Here is a 17,511-nt window from a genome sequence, read left to right on the forward strand (position 1 = left end):
TGTTTGGGTGTGGCTTGAACAGGTTAAAGTTAGGTTTTGAACCGATCGAGTAATGATTGGTTCAAACTGCCAAATAAAATACCAGATAAGCACTGCACAGGAGCACTTGAACAATTCTTGGCCATACACAGCGAGCTGACCTTAATGTTCTGTTGGCCAAGCAAAAATGGGATTATGATCAAAGTAAGTATTTTTTATTTGTCTTGGGACCGGGTGTGATCTCCGGCTAAGTAACTTTAGAACTAGATATCAGCTCCTACGTCAAAGCCTTTCTTTACTTGTGACAAACTGTAGCGGAAGCTGCGGAGATAAGAAAAATCTAAGTGTATGTTTCCTTAACTCTGTCTTGTTTATGAAAAGCGCCGAGTCATATAATGCGACTTTGTTTTAACTGCAGTTCGACTTCACCCTCAACCCTAACCCTAGCTTGTCACTGGAAACCATGTATCGTTTACGTTGAGTGAAATGTTCAAACCCAAGACTTTATTTTTATGGCTGCAACATTCCAGCAAATTAAAACACTGTAGGTGTCTTGAAGAGCGTTTTATCCACATTTTGCCAAAATTCAACCTGACATATTTGGTATCGTTAGAAACTCTCCGATCTCCACTAGAATGTAAAATAAAGTGCCCTGGGATTCTGACCGCGTGCGGCTTCAAAACATGAGTTTCAAACAACTGTTCCAGAGGTTTGTCATTATGTGTGATTCCCTCTACATTTTTGACACTTAGATGTAAATAGAAAAATCTTTTTTACATCAAAAAGAATGGAACAGATGTGAATCACTATTGCCAGGCACCTTGACATCCCCAATATCAACATTACAAACATTATACAGTATATTATAGATTATAGACAGCATCTACATAATTTGGTTATAATGGCAAAGTATAAATAAAAAGGAAGGTAAATAAAATTTTAAGCAGAGAGGATTATTGGGGCAAACCACCAGCCACATTTCCTGTTCCAACAAATATATTATCAATTTTGTCCCTCTTGCGATGTACGAATAATTTCTCAGTCTCAGTAGGAAAAACCTTTTCCATCACACCAATGTCTTTGATGATTTCAAACCAGTTACCTACTGTTAGTTGCTCAGCCTGTAACGTTTTATGAGTGATTGCTTTTTGGGCCGCTGCAGTAAATATTTTCAGGAGGTTGTTAATATAAGAACATTGATTATTGCAGCTTTAATGGGTCACTTTAACTCTTTTGAAGGTAAATTAAGCAAGAATTGTTTTTATTTCGATGCTGTGTGATGTGTAATGTGACCTACAGGAGCAGCCCACAATGTCATACTCAGTGTGTAAACTTCTTTGGCTGATAAACCTGAGTATGATTACAAAGGCCATTACACTTGTCAACAACAGATAAGGTTACTGTCACTATTTAAGCTTCAAAAGCTGGAATCTGTCAAGTGATCGAATTTGTCAGGAATGAATAAAGATGGACTTGTTTCAAGAAGGAAGTTAATTTCCTCGGCCCATAGAAGAACACGTAAACCTCCAAATAACATAAACACATTAAAAAAAAAATAAAAATCAACACATTTGGACTCATGAGGTTAACTGAGGGCTTGTTTTACACCTGCCGCAACACGTTCCCTGTAATCCCTGTCCATTATGTTTGCATTTGCATCAATGGCGGGGCACACCTTGCCATTGTAAAAAAATGAAAACGCCTTGACAATCCCACTTTGATAATCTGTTACTATTTTAAGATCATCTATTTTTAGCTCCTCAAGGCTGTGGTATAAAAGTAGCTTTTAAAGTCTCAGCAACCTCATGCACATCATGAAATCCAGAGAATCATATGAAGAGATCTGGTCATTATGTTCTCTGAGGCTTGTACATATTATAATTCTTATTCACTGCAAACAAGTATGTAGCCGGAGTGAATGATGACATCCATGAAGCCTTCGGGTCCTATGGAAACATCAAAATTAACACCAATGCCTAATTTATGTGTGTTTGAATTCCAAGATTTAAGTGTAAAATTATATGGAAAATACAGGGAGTTTGGTGCACACAAAGCTACATGTGCATGTGTTTAAAGAGCAGGAAACTGTTCATAGTTCTTGATATCACACAATGCACTTTGTTGATACCGAACTGATTGTGTGGTTACTGCGCCTGCGAGGTCGAACGTCTTCACCCTGCAAAAGGTCCAAATTGCGCAGAAAAATTTACGTTTTAAAAAATACCGCGTACGCGTGGACTGGGCCAGAGAGAACTGTAGCCTGCTGTTGACTGCTTAGAAAGGCCCAGGCTAAGGCTCTGCATCAGAGGGTAGCAAGTAGCCTCTTTAGAAAAAAATCAGAAGCGAAACCGTGTGATTCGGCCTTCGACTCCCGGGTTCAGCAGATGAGGAGGCGAAATTCCTCCAGTGAGGAAGACACTGGAGAAAAGAACGCAGAGGCAAGTGTTGTACCAATTCATTGCTGAAGGTAAATCTTCTGAGGGTGACGGAGTGCTCTGTACTTTCCCGTGGCGGGCGTAGCTACCACTATAATCGTGACTGTTTTATTGTGTTCGGGGCCCTTCATTATTTTTTTATTTTTTTTTTTTATGGCAGGCACTGATTCCATACGCGGACGTTTGTGTGATCACGAAATAAACTCTGAAAGACGATCTCTGGGTGTGAAATCTGCCTTTGGACGTTCGCCGAGACTCTTGTACAGGTACCCACAAATGAAACTGAACTGAGTCGGAAAGTGTTAACGGTGTGTTCAAAAAGGCACAGCCCAAGTTACTTTGAGGTCAGTAAGAAGCTTTTCACTGTTTTTTATCTAGTTTTATGTTTATGTAAGTTAGGGTTCCAATATTACTGCCGATGATTTAGGATTTACAGGTTTATTAAAAAGACCCCTGATTCATTAGAAAACTTGACATGATACTTGCTTGTTTCCTCAGACATGGATCGGAGTTCTCTTAAGGTTTCATCCTATGTTAGTTGTTGACGTCATCCAGTGGTTGACACACTGGTGCCATGTGGTTGATGTATTGCAAGCAGAGACGGTAAAAACAGACAAGCACGAGCGACGCTGCAGATGTCGCTCTGTAGAGCGAATTCGCTTGAAAGGCAGAGATGTTTTCCCAAAGGCCGAAGAAAGGGATTCTTTAATCTCTTCTGCCATCATCATAAAAGTCAGCAGGTAAGCTGACTCTTACTTATTCAAGGCCTGACTGCCCCACACTAAAACCATAAAGTGCTATCACGCCCCTTGTTTCATTTCACTTTGATCTTTGGGAGTGCTGCTCGTCAATAAGAATTAAATCATTGCTGCTATTTCCCGGCTCGCTTGATGGGAAAGCAAAAAAATGAAAATGCTCCCAGCCTGTAAAGACATGATTATTCCAACTAACTTCATGACAGGTATTAAAATTGTTGCTGGGAGAGAGACATCACCGTAGGTCCTCAATAAACACAAGGTCCACACTGACCTTGTTTGTCCCTCTCCACTGTACACATCGTGTACGTGTTAGTAATTAGTAATTGATTTTTGGTTACTTTTTTAGGCACAATTTTATTTAGTAAAATCCACCATGGAAGCACAATATATAGTTGAATAAATAAGGCCTTAAAACTAGAAAACCCAGGGTCCCATTCCAAAATGGGGCATCAAGATTATGTAATAATGCAAGTGTTGCGTGATTTAAGCTTAGACAGTGGTTTGTTTTTGTGGCGCAAACGGTGTTAACAAACAAATATGCAGTTCATTTTAGAAGCCTTCAGGGCCCCCCGGGGCGTTTGCCCGCTTTGCCTGCTTGGAAATCCGGAGCACTGGTGTGAAGATTTAACGGGTCAACGGAGTCGTACGTGCACATTCCCTCGGAAGCAGACCTTCACTTTAAAAGAAAAACAAACAAACAAACAAACGCAGACACACACACACACACTATGTGCAGACTTGAGGTAAACCTCAGCTGTACATGGTTACTGATTTTTCCAGATTTTGTCAAACACATATTCCAGTAGAGTTGTCACTAGTGACTATAGCAATGATTAGATTATTTGACCTTTCTAGATCCTCGGGTATCATTTTGTCTCTTCTATGGGGTATGTCTTTCTTGGGGCAATGCGAAATGGAATTTTGCATCGCTGCAAGGGAGGGAGTTGAATTGAAAAAAATTATAAGAGGAAGTAAAGGGAAAAAAAAACAAAAGGCCTCCAGCTGTAAGTGCCTAAAGTATACACCTCTGTGCTTACGCTCAAGAGCACACTGTTTACTATCTTATGAAAGTCATCATTAACTAAAGTTAAGATTAGCAATGCGCTCTCATATTTGGGAGTTTTTCGTCACATCACAAATACTTGAAAGGGTATTCACTCCTTAGAAAACGTGAAATACAAACTTTTAAAGCTGCATTAATCAGATTTCAGCATTTATGGAGCCAAAAAAACAAAAAAAACAACAAAAAAAAAACAACCATAAAAACAAAAACTGTTGGTAAACAGTTTTTTTTGCATCCACATCCAGCAGACACAGAGCAACATCAGCATTGATTTGGAGTCATTTTTATGTCAACTTGATGAATGGAAGACCAATACTTGCTCTGATTTAAGCTCTGTCTTGGTCTCTGAACAACTCCTCAGAAAAATATCATGGTCATTGGCTAAATTCAGCTAGATTGTAGATTGTGTTCACTATCAAGTTGCTAACTTTGTCTGCCTGCCGTTTGGTGCCAAGCAGGTTGCTGAGGGCGGTAAGACTGAACCATGCTCTAAATGTCCCAGTCGAAATCAAAACAATCAGCTAGAATAGGCTTAAAAAGGGTATTGTTGATTACAATACCACAAGTGTCCTATTTCAAATTAGAGAGTCGACAGCAGGGCTGTTTTTAGTAAGCTGGGGCAAGTCCAAGTCAAGTCTCAAGTCATGTCAAAGCAAGTCATATCCAGGTTAGTCAAGTTCTTCAGGTCTTGTATCACTGACCATTAAAACATTTTCTTTTAAGGTAGTGCTTTTTTCCACATTGCTGAGGTCAAGTACTTTCAATCAAAGGGTGCATTAATGAAATATGTGACCAACGGCTGTAACTGTGCAAGGACTACTGCCGTAATTAGTTTGAGTTTTTGCCAGAATTGACAAAACTTGAGTCAAATCAACCCTCAAGTCTCAAGCAAGTCAAGCTTCACTGCAAGACAACTCCAAATCCAACTGACTAACTGGCTTTTTTGGCCACGTAGGGCCAGTGGATTGTCTCATCGTTTTCACGTTGTCATTTCATACATTGTTTTTATTATCTATTATTAATTTATTGATTATAGCTACTTGAAGCCAAGTCTCGAGAAGCTTGAACTCTCAATATAAAAAACATCGACGTAGTAGCTTCGTACGATTCTATAATGCTCTATTACATTTCACAACTGTTGTTGGAGCTGTTCGGGCAGGAGCTCTTTCCCTGGCTCGCTTCCACTGCCATAACAATGGCATGTGGAATTACACAATTGTGCTCATCGGGGGGAAAATCCCAGGGACACGCTATTTAAGGAGTCAGTGCAATGCGGTCTCTCTCACCCTCTCTCACTCACTCTCACTCTGGACACCTCACACTGTCACAGACCGGCAGAGCAAGCAAACCAACTGTGGAAGCATGGCAAGCGGCAATGTGCCTCTCCTGGCAGCTCTCTGCTTCCTCGTGATCCTCACCACCTTTGTCGGCAGCACACAGTCAGGTGAGTCCCTCCGCTTCTACCGGTGATACATGCTCAATATCCTGGATTTGTATAATATTGAAGGCTTTCCGTCATATCTGTCAGACTTTTTATGCATTTAGGAAAGGACAAGGAAAAGATAAATTTTATTTTATCGTTAGCTTTATATTTTTTTAGTACATGTGGTTTCTGCAAATTTTAATACTCGAACAAACTGGGTATACGTAGAATTAATATTGTATAGGTTCATGAGGATTAGAAAGCAGCAGATTAAACTTTTATTATTAAAAAAGCAGGCTACCTTGTTTAACTGCTGTGTTCCCAGTATCAAAATGACAAGGCCGCTCACACTGTAGTTTTGTTTACAATCTGTTCTCGTGCGTGTCTCTGTAGCGAACTGCTGCCTGAGGTACACCAGGCGTCCGTTGCCTTGCAAGTGGCTGCTGGGATACACCATCCAGACCATCAACACTTCCTGTGACATCAGCGCCATTGTGTGAGTTAACGGTCCAGTCTTATGCCGTGGCACAACACTGAGAAGTAGGCCGGAATTAATGGCACTTTATTGATCCCGTGGGGAAATTCAGAAGCACAGGGAGCAAGTCAAAAACAGGTAAAGACACTCAGACGAAAAATGTAACCAGTCAGGTGTCTGATAGTTATAGGAAATAGATATCAGAATAAAATTAGACACAATAGACAATTTAGGCAGGTTGTTCATTACATAAAATGTGCAGTAATAATTAGAAATAGGGCTGGGATGAGCAATGATCATCATTCTGTTAATCTGCTTTGTCTGATGACAGTTTGAAATCACAAATTATGAAATTTGCTGTAAGCTGAGACCAGGAAAAGTCACAAGTTCTCAAATTTGAGAACCTGGAACCAGCAAATGTTGGGCATTTTCACTTAAAAAGAACGGCTTAAACAGTTAATCAATTAACCAAATAGTTACTGATGGATGTTCTTTTGATCGACTAATCAGTTAATTGACTAGTGGCTGCAGCTCTACTTAGATACAAGTTATTGTAGTGAGGTACAATGTATTACATGAATAAACACCGTTAACAGAGTAATACTGTGCAAAGGCACTTGCAACATAAGTAACTGAAAAATATTAATATACCTTAAATAAACATGTGGCAGTGCACCCTAGTAATTAAAGTTTGGATGGCTGAGTAAAAACAACAACGTTTTTTAAAAGGGCCGGCATCGAGGAGAGTGTTGTCTTTTATCTTATTACTCATCATACCTGCTTTGTGGTTTCAGGGATGGGCTTTTTTTTTGCCCTGATTACACAACTGATTGATCTCGCATTCTTGACTGGCTTGTATCTAAACTGTGCAGTGGTTCCTCGTCTGTGTCTCAGCCGTAGTTAAAGAGTAACCCAAATAACTTGGCAAGTGCCGCGGCACTTTCTGAGAGCAGCCTGTTTGTGACTCTTGTGTGCGCGTGTGTTGAGGTCACGCTGCAGTAAATATTTACTAGAGACACTCTGGGGCTAGTACACTGGATTGAGACCGCGGGGAGGGAAACCGTATCTCGAGGTGTAATTAAGTGCATCCGTGCGCCTCAAGTGTGATCACTTTTTTCACTGTTTCCCCCAGCTTCCACGTTCCGGGGAGGTTTGTGTGTGCCAACCCTTCAAAGCAATGGACCCGGAGAGGGATGAAGTGTGTTGAGTGAGTTATAAACACCCCCCTCTAGTGTGTTTAATGTAGTCTTTTCTTTATAGTATATTCATTTGGTACACTAGCTGAACCAAATTCATGTTTTGTTTTCATTTTTTTTATTTTGTAGTGAAATGAGGAGGAAGAACGCTCAGATCAACAAGGAGAGAACCACTGCCACATCAGTATAAACTCATTGCATCGATTAATATCTGCAGCACGTAACTCTTCTTTTTACTCATTCTTGCACCCGAGAACCTAATTTGATACTGGAAAAATACTGGTAATATTGGTGCCGTTGTTCACACAAGTTTTTAAATTATTGTAACGGGATCTATCGTCTCGATCTATCTATCTTTGTGTTACATTGTCTAATTTTTGTTCTGTTTTATGAACAGGAAGGAATAGTATTTTTAATACCTACCGTATGGTAAGCTGTAAGCTGTAGCTAAAGTGCATCACAACAAAAAAGAATGAAAACATTGTTTTTGAGGTATCGCAACATTTTTTCTGTTAGAGAAGTAGAGTATGAAACACTGTATTCCCAAAAATGTGAGAAGTTTTGATTGTATTTGATGTTTGCCAAAGAATTTATCAAAACAGAGATTTTTAATAAAAGGTGTACGTCAGTATGGATTTCTTTACATTCACAGTGTCCGCACGGGTCCTTTGATACCTTCAATGCAACCTTTTAAATTACTACATTTAAAAAATACTTGAAATAAATGCTTTTAATTTCATCTATATGGCACAAATAATACAAAAATTAGAAGAATAAACAAGATTTTGTCATAAAGTTGCACACTGTATTATGCCACAGGGGAAACTCCTGCTGGTCAATCACATACTTTACATTCATCTTACTTTACAGTGATTAGTCAGCATTAGAATTTGGATTACAACGCCAAAAATGAAAGAAAGACTTTGAAATAATCAATGATTAAATTATCGAGGAAAAAGGTTAGAACTAAAGAAGGCAGGAGCCCGGTTTCCATCCAAAAGAAGTGGAAATTTTCACCAAATTTTGAGAAAATCAGCAAAATGCAATGAAAATTAATGCACATTTCCATCCAATATTAGGAAGTGGTTCATTGAGATGAACGGCTGGTGGGGCAAATTCCCCAGTTGAGTGCCATTAAACCATTGTAGAAGAAGAGGGTACAATGAGAGGATGTATTTAAAAGAGCAGCAGTCAGGCCCTCAACTGGTGAAAAACAATTTAGAAAACATGATGAAAATGTGGCATTTCTGTTCGCTCCGTGTATTAACTTGAGGAAGGTTACAGTCTCCTCATCGCTCCACACAGCTCTGAAGCTTTTAGTCTCTTCAGTGGAGCAGAAGCTTCGGTGGACGTTTAAGTCACGTGCTTCATGTACGTTCACTTGGTCTGTTTCATTGCACTTTGTCGCAACTTGCTTTTATCGTTACATCTAACATCATTAACATTTCCATTTCCATTTCAACCACGCATAAAAAATTAATGTTTACCATGTTCAACATCTTGATATAGCATGTCAGCATTTTAATATTTGCTAATTAGCACTAACCACAAAGTACAGGCGATGGGAATGCCATTACTTTTGCAGGTATTTGGTCATAAACCAAAGTACTCGAGAAAATAAAAGTTCGGCCATGGCGCTGGGGAACCATGGATGTCTGAAAAAAATTCCACTTTGGTTGTATGGAAACTTTTCAACTTGTGGCTCCTGATTTTCCATTACAGATGATTAGTAAGTGCAGCTGATCTAAAAGTGTCTAGACAGAGCACAGGCCAGACACTCAAAATCAAATGTTCCATAATGTTCAGTATTTGGTAATAAAAAGTAATGGCAGCCTCCTTTAGATAAACTTATGGCATTTTTATTTTAAAACGAATTTAAAAAAAAACCAAAACAACAAAAAACCTGATACAGTGAGGAATGTATTTCATTTCTTCATGGTCTCTCCACCGCAGAGCGGAGGAGACTGTCCTCGCCAAGATGTTCTCTGGTCTTCAGAGCCTGGCGGAGTTTCTCCCAGAACAGTTGGGTGTGCTCTCCGGCTCGAGGCCAACTCAGGTAGGTCTGCTTCTTCAGCAGTCTCCTTATGCCGTAGTAAGGAGACAGCTGAGAGGTGGGAATCTCCTCCAGAAAGACCAGGATCAGCACGTCCTTCTGCTCATCGAACAGACGGAAGCTAGACGGGAGAAACAAAGATGGATGGAGTAGAGGCAAGGCTCGGTTATTTGTAAAGCACCTCTCAAATAGCTTGTTTTGACCAACCAACCTCGAGGTTCTCAGTTCACAATGATAAACAGTAACAGAAGCTGTAACCATCGAATGCTTTACATATTTGCTTGATAAATGACTTGAACATGAATATTTATCAAAACCGATTAGTCAAGTAATTGTTTCGGAACTATATTAGTTTTCCTTGGGTTAACTTGCAGGCTTGTCTTAAGTTTAACGTTATGGCAGGGTTTATGATGACCGTAATAACATGGATTTTGAGATAATTTTAACTTAAAGAAACATTCATGTGTAATTCAACAGGTTATCCTTGAAAACTCTTTGTCTGCTTTAGTTTTATTTCAGTATCTGCTAAAAGTTCAAGTCAGTGTTTTCATTCACATTTGCAATTTGTATGTTGAAACACCAGAAATTTTTGGGGAAAAAAATGTAAATCTTTATAAGAAAGTTTTGTTTTTTTCTTTTTTGCTTTTCTGACATGTAAAAGTGGATGTGTTGATAAAAAAAACACATCATGAAATACGTGAAGCATGTGACTTGTTTGTCACTCAAGCGTCTTGAGAACTTCAGCGTTACTCATGAAACAAACATATAAGCCACATAACGTTTTCTACATCGTCTTCCACCATTTGAGGTTGGACTGGCTTAATTACATCATCTTGTTGCAACCTCTTCTTTTGCAGTGGTTTACTGGCGCCCAACTGGAGAATTAGCACCACCAACAGTTTGTCTTGATATGCGCAACTCCTGATATTCACAGGGCAGTAGCGGACAAACATGGACATTAATTTGCATATTATCGCACTGATTTTCCGGAAATTTGTTTTTCACTACACTTGGATGGAAACTTGCCTTTTTTTATGTGTACCCTGTGACATTCGAACCAAAAAAACGGGAGAGAGAACAAGAAATCAGTAAGAACGTGTGTGAGAAGAAGCCTGCCAAGTCAGAATAGGATACACTAGACCTTTTCCTTCTTTTTTTGCCAGTGGCTTTGTATTGAAAGGCTAGTTTATTCCAATACGAAGGTTAAACACATGGATCACAAACGTTTATGTGAATAGCATAACTATATAAGAACTGATTATTATATAGGCATAGCTAGTCAACAAATAACCTTAGCATAATGTATCCCATAGACATGCATCATATAGACTTAGTGAGGCGTTTAACTGCCATGTGTCTCAGCTCAGAGATGTTTAAAGTGAGCTGACACATTACCTGGCCACCTGGATCTCTCTGGAGCACCACTCACTCTCAAGGTACCTGCGACTGATCACACAGATGGTCTTCCTGCTTCCATAAATGGCATCTGTGATGTTGTCCACGATGGGTTTACCTGAGCAAGACAAAGAGAATGAGACCATGATCACTTTTCTCCCCATGGGTTTATCTGAGTGCATTACAAAAAGTGCTACGGTGACACCTACTGAAATTTGGATGAAAGCAGGTTATAGCTTTACATGTCAATTGTACACATCATAATCAGATGGCTTTGGCTAACTTTGCATGGAAACCTATCAGAGAAAAACATCACTTTTGTCAACAGTTTTATTTTACTGCCATTGGACTCGAAATGCACTGCAGATATCTGACTTTTTCTTTTGATCATACCATCACTACCAGTATTGCATTACTGGTCTCCCCAGCTTAACCTACAATCTTGTCGGATGCAACGAGTCCAGGAGATGTGGAGATGGAATTGAAACCACTAACTGAAGTACAAGGCAGGATGAATGACAAATTACATTATTTAAGTTAGGCATAATACACAACAGGTTATCCTGAAATGCAAAAAGAACGGACCATACAAAGGCAAAGAATGCTATGACTCGAGTCCATTACAACAGATTTCACAGGTTTATCATTTTTTGCCTCATGTCTGAGGGGCAGATGTCATCTTTCATTTGTTGTAGGACAATTTAATCCATCTTTATTTCACTTACACATGCATTCTTCTCTATTACAGTTTTCTACAATTTAAATCATTAGAGGCTATAGTTTGATACATGTACAAGCAGCACACTCTAGTGGCTGAAGAGCCATTACCTGTAAAGTATCAAAAGTAAAAGCACTTCATGCAGAGAAATTGCCCGTGTGATGTACCATTATATCATTAGATTACTATTTCTCATCCATTCATATTTAAGCAGCATTTAACTGTTATGGTTGAGGTGGAACTAGCTTTGAACTATTTCATATAAGGCTAATGATTATTTTCTTTAACAATCCATTAATTGTTTGGTTTGTAAAATGTAAGAAAATAGTGACAGATACCCATTAGATTTACACAGAGCTCAAAGTGATGCATCATCACATTTTAGAAGCTCAAACTATTAAATATTTGTATTAAAAATCACAAACAATTGATCACTGCGTGTATACTGTAAAGTTTTATTCTTACAATCTTTTTATTACGTAAAGTAACATTTGTTTGACTCTGATGGTCAAATAAATGTAGTGTAGTAAAAAGTACAATATATCCCTCTGACATTTAGTAGAGTAGAAGTATAAAGTTTCCTGAAATGGAAATACTTTTCGTAAGTAAATACGTCAAATATGTACTTAGGTACAGCACTTGACTAAATGTACTTGGTTCGTTATGTTTCATGCTCAGGAGACCATGAAAGTACCAGATTTCATGGGATATTTAATCAGATATTTCAGTCTGGACCAAAGAGTTGGACGGAGACACCAGTCAACGGACTGACATTGTCATCTCTAGAGCTGCTAGCATGACTTGAAAAAATTCTAGAAACTTAAGTAGACTGCCTTTTGAGTTGCTGATTAAAGATCAGCTGGAATAAGAGAAGTATTTATTTAATGGCAGGTGTAAAGACCAGTCTTACCAGGCTCAAAGTCACGATGGTGCAGACACACTCTCCAGCCCTGTTCTCCCTCCAGTTTGGGCAGCAACTCTCGGATGACCCAGGGCTCATCATGGGTGTTGTAGGAGATGAAGGCGTCATACTGATTAGGAGCTTGCTTGTTTTTATGCTTTGTGTCAAAGAGCATAGCCAAGAAGAGGTAGTAGGCATAGGCCAGGTGCCACCTCAGGAAATGGTAGGTGAAGGACACCACCATAAACAGGAGGACTGTGCATGTGGTGGAGATAAAGCAGATGAATTCAATATCTACTGAGCAGAGGCGGACGTCCAGTTCCAACAGTTTCTTGCCTTCAAAGCTGGCAGGATAGTTGCACTTAAAGTTATACGCATCAAAAATTTGCGTTTGGTTGTTGTTCTTTACCCACTGGAGGAACCGGGCATTATCGCAGTCACAGGTGAAACTGTTCCCTTGAAGATCCACATAAACGAGAGCTGGTACGGACTTTATTATTTCTTCACTGATAACTGAATATTGATTCTTTCTCGCCTGCAAGAACTCCAGTTTGGCTAGGTTGGCATGTAGGAGAAAATCTAGAGACCGAAGACTTGTTCTAGATACGTAAAGACTTTTAAGGTTTGGAATTGAGGAAAACAAACCTGGAGAGAGATCCATAAGCTCATTTGAGCTAATGTCAAGTGTTTGCAGCTGAGGCGTGTACGTAAACATGTCTTCATGCAAAGATAAAAGTTGAATGTTCCTGGTATTGAAAACCAAGAGATTTGTCAAACCTTGCAGGAAGTTGCGAGGCAAGTGAGACTTCTCCCTGCGGTGTTGTGAGGGAATAGCCAATATCTCTAGACGGGACAGCTGAGAAAATGGTGCATGAAGCAAAGCTGAACTGGTTTCATATTTAATGCGATTTTCCCTAAAATCCAGTCTTTTTAAATTTATAAGATCATTGAAAACACCCTTGTTTATTTCCTCTGCTGTAATTTTATTAATCTGCAGCAGAATCTCGGTAAGATTCGTTAGACCAATGAAACTTCCATTTTCAAGTTCACTTATTTGATTTTCATGTAATGACAAGTTCTGGAGGGACTGTAAGCCCCTGAATTGCTCGTTTTTAAGGGCAGTGAGAGAATTTCCATTCAAAAGTAGTTGTCTAAGATTTGGCAAGTATTTTTGGAAAGCACCGTTTAACCTGGATATGTGGTTGGTCTGTAGCTTTAAAACTTGCAATCGTATTAAATCCTTGAAAACACATTCTTTTAGAGCTGAGATTTCATTCCCACCAAGGCTGAGCTCTCTAAGCATTGTCTGATTGGTGAAATCATCACATCCAAGTTTGCTGATTTTATTAGAGCTGAGATTCAACTCTACAAGACTTGGTAGATTCCTTGTGGCAGCTGGAACAGATGAAAGCATGTTGTTCCTCAGATTCAAGATTCTTAAACTTTGAACAGATCTGAAGGCGTTGACATGGATGTTGTTTATTTGACTCTCTGCTAAATCCAACTCTGTTACATTAATGCACAACTTCAACATATGTGAACTGACGGACTTCAGTTCCTTATTGCGGAGCTGCAGTGTGGACATTGTTGGGATGGTGCAGGAAATGTTTATTAGCGCTGTGAGGTTATGATTAATTGAATTCATCCTGAGAGTTGTCAGTGAGGAGTTCACGGTCTCTAGTAATGTTTTCATGTCATCAAAAGCCATTTGAAGCCCACTAATATCAAGAATAGACACTCGACTAAAGAAAGTCTTGTTCCGCACATCCCATATCATCTGTTGCTTTCTAGAAGAGTTGCCGATTTCAAGCCAGGTGAGATTTGGAAAAACGTCTGCAGTAATACTAAAAATTGCGATTGGATTCTGAGACAAATCAAGGGATTTAAGTTCTAGCGAGTTGTTTGTCAGATCCCATGAGTGAAAAGTGGTTAAGTTATTGTTTTTAACAGACAGCTCTTTTAGATGTGGCAGGTGCTGTAATATTAAATGAACTTCTGTTATGTGCTGCAGTTTGTTGCGAGAAATGTCCAAAAACTTTAAGCTTGTCATGGGCTTAAAAGAGGTGGATGCCACAGCTTTGATGTGATTACTATTAATTCTGAGCTCGGTGAGGTTGCTCAGACCATGAAACAGATCCTCTCCAAGTTCAACAAGTTTGTTATTATTTAGATTTAACTTCTTGAGGGAAATCAGATTGGCAAAGGCACCGTTATCTATCTGCGAAATTCTGTTGAGTTTTAGGTCTAACTTTGTCAAAACTGGTAGATTTGTGAAATCTGATACTTTTACTCTTGATATGTTGTTTTTAGACAAGTCAAAACCTATCACTGTTGAGGGAATATCTTGAGGAACAGTTCTGAGTTTACTATTGCTACATATGGCAACATCGTAACTGATTCGGCAAGTCTTCAGTGCAAATCCTGTGACTGGAACAACAAAACTGCTGATATTCAGCAAGTGGATATAAATTACGAAATGAAAAAGTTTTCTTTCTCCTGTTGCCATTGTTTCATCCCCTTCACTCCAGGACCTATTTTAAAATCTCCGTTACAAAAGAACAAGTGAAGTCCAACCAGTAAGAAATTGCAGTTTCTCCGTGTTTACTCCAGTTGGTTTATAAACTGCAGAAAGTAATGCTGAAAATTCAATAAAAACACACAAATAAAGGCCATCAGAAGCAGTGACACACAACAAATACTCATAATTATAACACGATAATAAATCATTGCCATATTTTGGTCCAATATGTCATTATGGAAACAGTTTAAACATAACATCTGAGCACAGATGTTATGTTCAACCTTATTAGAAGTGCAAAAAATGGTAACACTGCAATTAAACACTTATTTTTTGCACTTAATTTCTTCTACCTTTCCCTTAAAACGCAAGGTTGTTACTCCCTTGGTCTTGTTTTCTTCCGCTATACCTACAGTTAAGCATCAGTTGGAGCTTGTCAGTATTTTATTTGCGATAAAATGAAAGCGACAATGAAATTAGCAGGTAAATTACGGTCTTCATTATACAGTGCTTCCAAATAAACCAATGATTAAGAGACATTGTCTTGAGCATATGACGAATAATGGTTTCTGATACTTACTGTGTCACACAAAGCTATTTAATTACTGATCTCGAATCCGCGGAATCTTGTACTTCAATTATCTTCCTTTGTTCAAATAAAAAGTTTCTGTCAATTCAAAAGAGTGAAAACAGTGTCTCTGTCGACATAACATCCAAGTGTGCATGAGAAAAAATGTTCATCTTGCTGTTTGGCTCACCACTTTTTCTCTGCCAGTCCTCCGTTTTCTCCTTTCTATTAATCCAATGAGGAAGTGAGAGTAGCTTCGGAGGAGGGGGCGGGGGGCTGGGGGTTTGTTGTGAATATTGACTTTGTTTTGTGCAAGATTCATCTTGATTAGTTTTTTCGTGATATTTCATTGTCATCATTGTCATTTTGTTAATTCATGTCAGAGGACGCTAGTGTGTTTGCATTCATAAATACATTAAAAAAAACAAACTCAAATGTACTAGATGTCAATTCACTTTACTTCACTGCAAATTGGTAGTCTGGCCTCTATTCACTTCTATCTTTTTCTCTTTCTGTTTCATGCAGAGATTTGTGGTTTTACCCACTTCTGAGTAATCACTACTGTAGTGCAAAGAGACCGTCCTCCAACACCCACACTTCCTCTTCTCTGATGATACTTGACTTTTAAATGCAATGGGGTTCTTTTATATTGTGGCTTTAATCCGTGTCAGCTGTTTGTTTGGGGCAGTAGAAACAAGATGTGAAAACAACGCTGACAAATTAGCACTTTTAAGTTGATACGGCAAACTTGTTAGCAAAACGGTAGCGTATTTACACAGCCAGCAGAGACTGTATGGAGAAACTATGGAGCAACATTGTCATTAGTATGGAGTTGTGTTTCCGGCCACCTGACAAATTTAAGTCCAATATTCACTCTCTTTTAGCTCTGTTTTGCCCTCCACCAACTCCTGAGGGAAATATCTAGCTCTTTAGCTGCTAAATGCTCCACTGTGTTCACCAGCTATTGGCTCACTTCGTTTGGCAGTTGGTGCTGATTAGGTAGCATACACTGTACGCTTTTAGAGCTTTTCAGCAGGCAACATGGAAGCAGTTAGACTGAACCAGAACAGTGAAGCTGTGGGCCAGAGAACCAAAACAAGGTGCTGAAAGGTGCTAAAACGCTCCATAGAATTGGGGGTGAACTGCAGTGATAATTCTCTGTGTTTCTGTCAGTACAAGCAACACCTTTCACATACACATACTAATATGATCCATTTTTAATCTAAAATATTGATTATAGAAGCTTTGAATATTGGATTTGGATTTTAACATGCTTTGTTGTCTCATTTTTGGCTGGAAAAAAGATATTTTTTGTCTTCGGCCCTTCTGAAATTCCAATAATATGAGCTGGAAAAAGTTTGATTGGTAGTTCCTCAATCAAGTAAAACAGTATGAGCTGGGAAAAATTTTAGAACCCAGAAATCTCAACATGTCAAGTCTTTACTGAGTAACTGGTATTTTCTAAAAATGTAAATATACACTATTATGGCCAGTTGATGTTGTAGCTAAAAAAAAAAAACAAACACTTTTAATATATGCTGTACTTCAAAATAATAGTAATGTCATTGAAGTAACAATATACTCCTCTGTACAGATGTATATAGTAATATAGTAATAGTAAGTCAACCTCTGCTGTTCAGGAAAAAAACTTCAACGCCAATGTTTGGTAAATTTGCACCATTAAACAGTTAGTGAAATGTTTTAGGTTTCAGCTGGCATCTGGTAGAAATAAATAGAAGAGCTATTTCTTGATATTCTCGTCACTATGCGTGATTTCTTGTATATTGTATCTAGTAATGAATAATAATATCTATAAATCGTGTACTACACTTAAATGTGTAGAAATATGTGGTCCTTTTGTGTTCACAGAGTAAGACAAGCCATCAGTCTATAAACAAATAAAGTGTGATTTATTGAGGGAATTAAATCATCCACTTTGCCTCTGTAGCTCGTACCTAGCAGTGTCCCTTCAGTGTGAGAAAACAATATTTTTCCGAATGTTCATATCATCTCTAATCCCCTTTTCACT

General features: G+C 38.7%; 2 protein-coding genes across 3 annotated transcripts; one reads left to right on the forward strand and one right to left on the reverse strand.

Moving 5' to 3' along the window:
• Positions 1-2,648: 2,648 nt before the first annotated feature.
• Positions 2,649-7,944, forward strand: ccl20b (chemokine (C-C motif) ligand 20b). Of its 2 annotated transcripts, XM_040127243.1 has the most exons (5): positions 2,649-2,680; positions 5,566-5,679; positions 6,052-6,154; positions 7,266-7,340; positions 7,459-7,944. In XM_040127243.1, exons 2-5 carry the CDS (start codon positions 5,598-5,600, stop codon positions 7,517-7,519), a joined length of 321 nt encoding a protein of 106 aa, XP_039983177.1. In that variant the 5' UTR covers positions 2,649-2,680; positions 5,566-5,597; the 3' UTR covers positions 7,520-7,944. The 2 variants fall into 2 exon arrangements, with proteins under 2 accessions (XP_039983177.1, XP_039983176.1); XM_040127242.1 differs by lacking the exon at positions 2,649-2,680 and having other exon boundaries at positions 5,395-5,679.
• A 4-nt stretch (positions 7,945-7,948) lies between these two features.
• Positions 7,949-15,658, reverse strand: LOC120790007 (toll-like receptor 13). The gene is made up of 4 exons (XM_040127241.1): positions 15,495-15,658; positions 12,406-15,033; positions 10,778-10,895; positions 7,949-9,503 (listed from the first exon to the last, which is right to left on the reverse strand). The coding sequence occupies exons 2-4, from the start codon at positions 14,900-14,902 to the stop codon at positions 9,263-9,265; spliced, it is 2,856 nt and encodes a 951-aa protein (XP_039983175.1). The 5' UTR covers positions 14,903-15,033; positions 15,495-15,658; the 3' UTR covers positions 7,949-9,262.
• Between the last annotated feature and the right edge of the window lie 1,853 nt (positions 15,659-17,511).

The sequence above is a fragment of the Xiphias gladius genome, chromosome 5 (genome assembly GCF_016859285.1).
Source record: "Xiphias gladius isolate SHS-SW01 ecotype Sanya breed wild chromosome 5, ASM1685928v1, whole genome shotgun sequence".
NCBI lineage: Eukaryota > Metazoa > Chordata > Actinopteri > Istiophoriformes > Xiphiidae > Xiphias > Xiphias gladius.

What these genes read in the sequence shown, in the direction of transcription:
- ccl20b (XM_040127242.1), top strand. Translation starts at nt 5,436, where the DNA reads ATGTGGAATTACACAATTGTGCTCATCGGGGGGAAAATCCCAGGGACA. An exon ending in TGTCGGCAGCACACAGTCAG is followed by an intron (nt 5,680 to 6,051) that starts GTGAGTCCCTCC and finishes GTGTCTCTGTAG; the next exon opens with CGAACTGCTGCCTGAGGTAC. An exon ending in TGTGACATCAGCGCCATTGT is followed by an intron (nt 6,155 to 7,265) that starts GTGAGTTAACGG and finishes TGTTTCCCCCAG; the next exon opens with CTTCCACGTTCCGGGGAGGT.
- LOC120790007 (XM_040127241.1), bottom strand. Translation starts at nt 14,902, where the DNA reads ATGGCAACAGGAGAAAGAAAACTTTTTCATTTCGTAATTTATATCCAC. An exon ending in CCATCGTGACTTTGAGCCTG is followed by an intron (nt 10,896 to 12,405) that starts GTAAGACTGGTC and finishes TGTCTTGCTCAG; the next exon opens with GTAAACCCATCGTGGACAAC. An exon ending in AGAGAGATCCAGGTGGCCAG is followed by an intron (nt 9,504 to 10,777) that starts GTAATGTGTCAG and finishes TCTCCCGTCTAG; the next exon opens with CTTCCGTCTGTTCGATGAGC.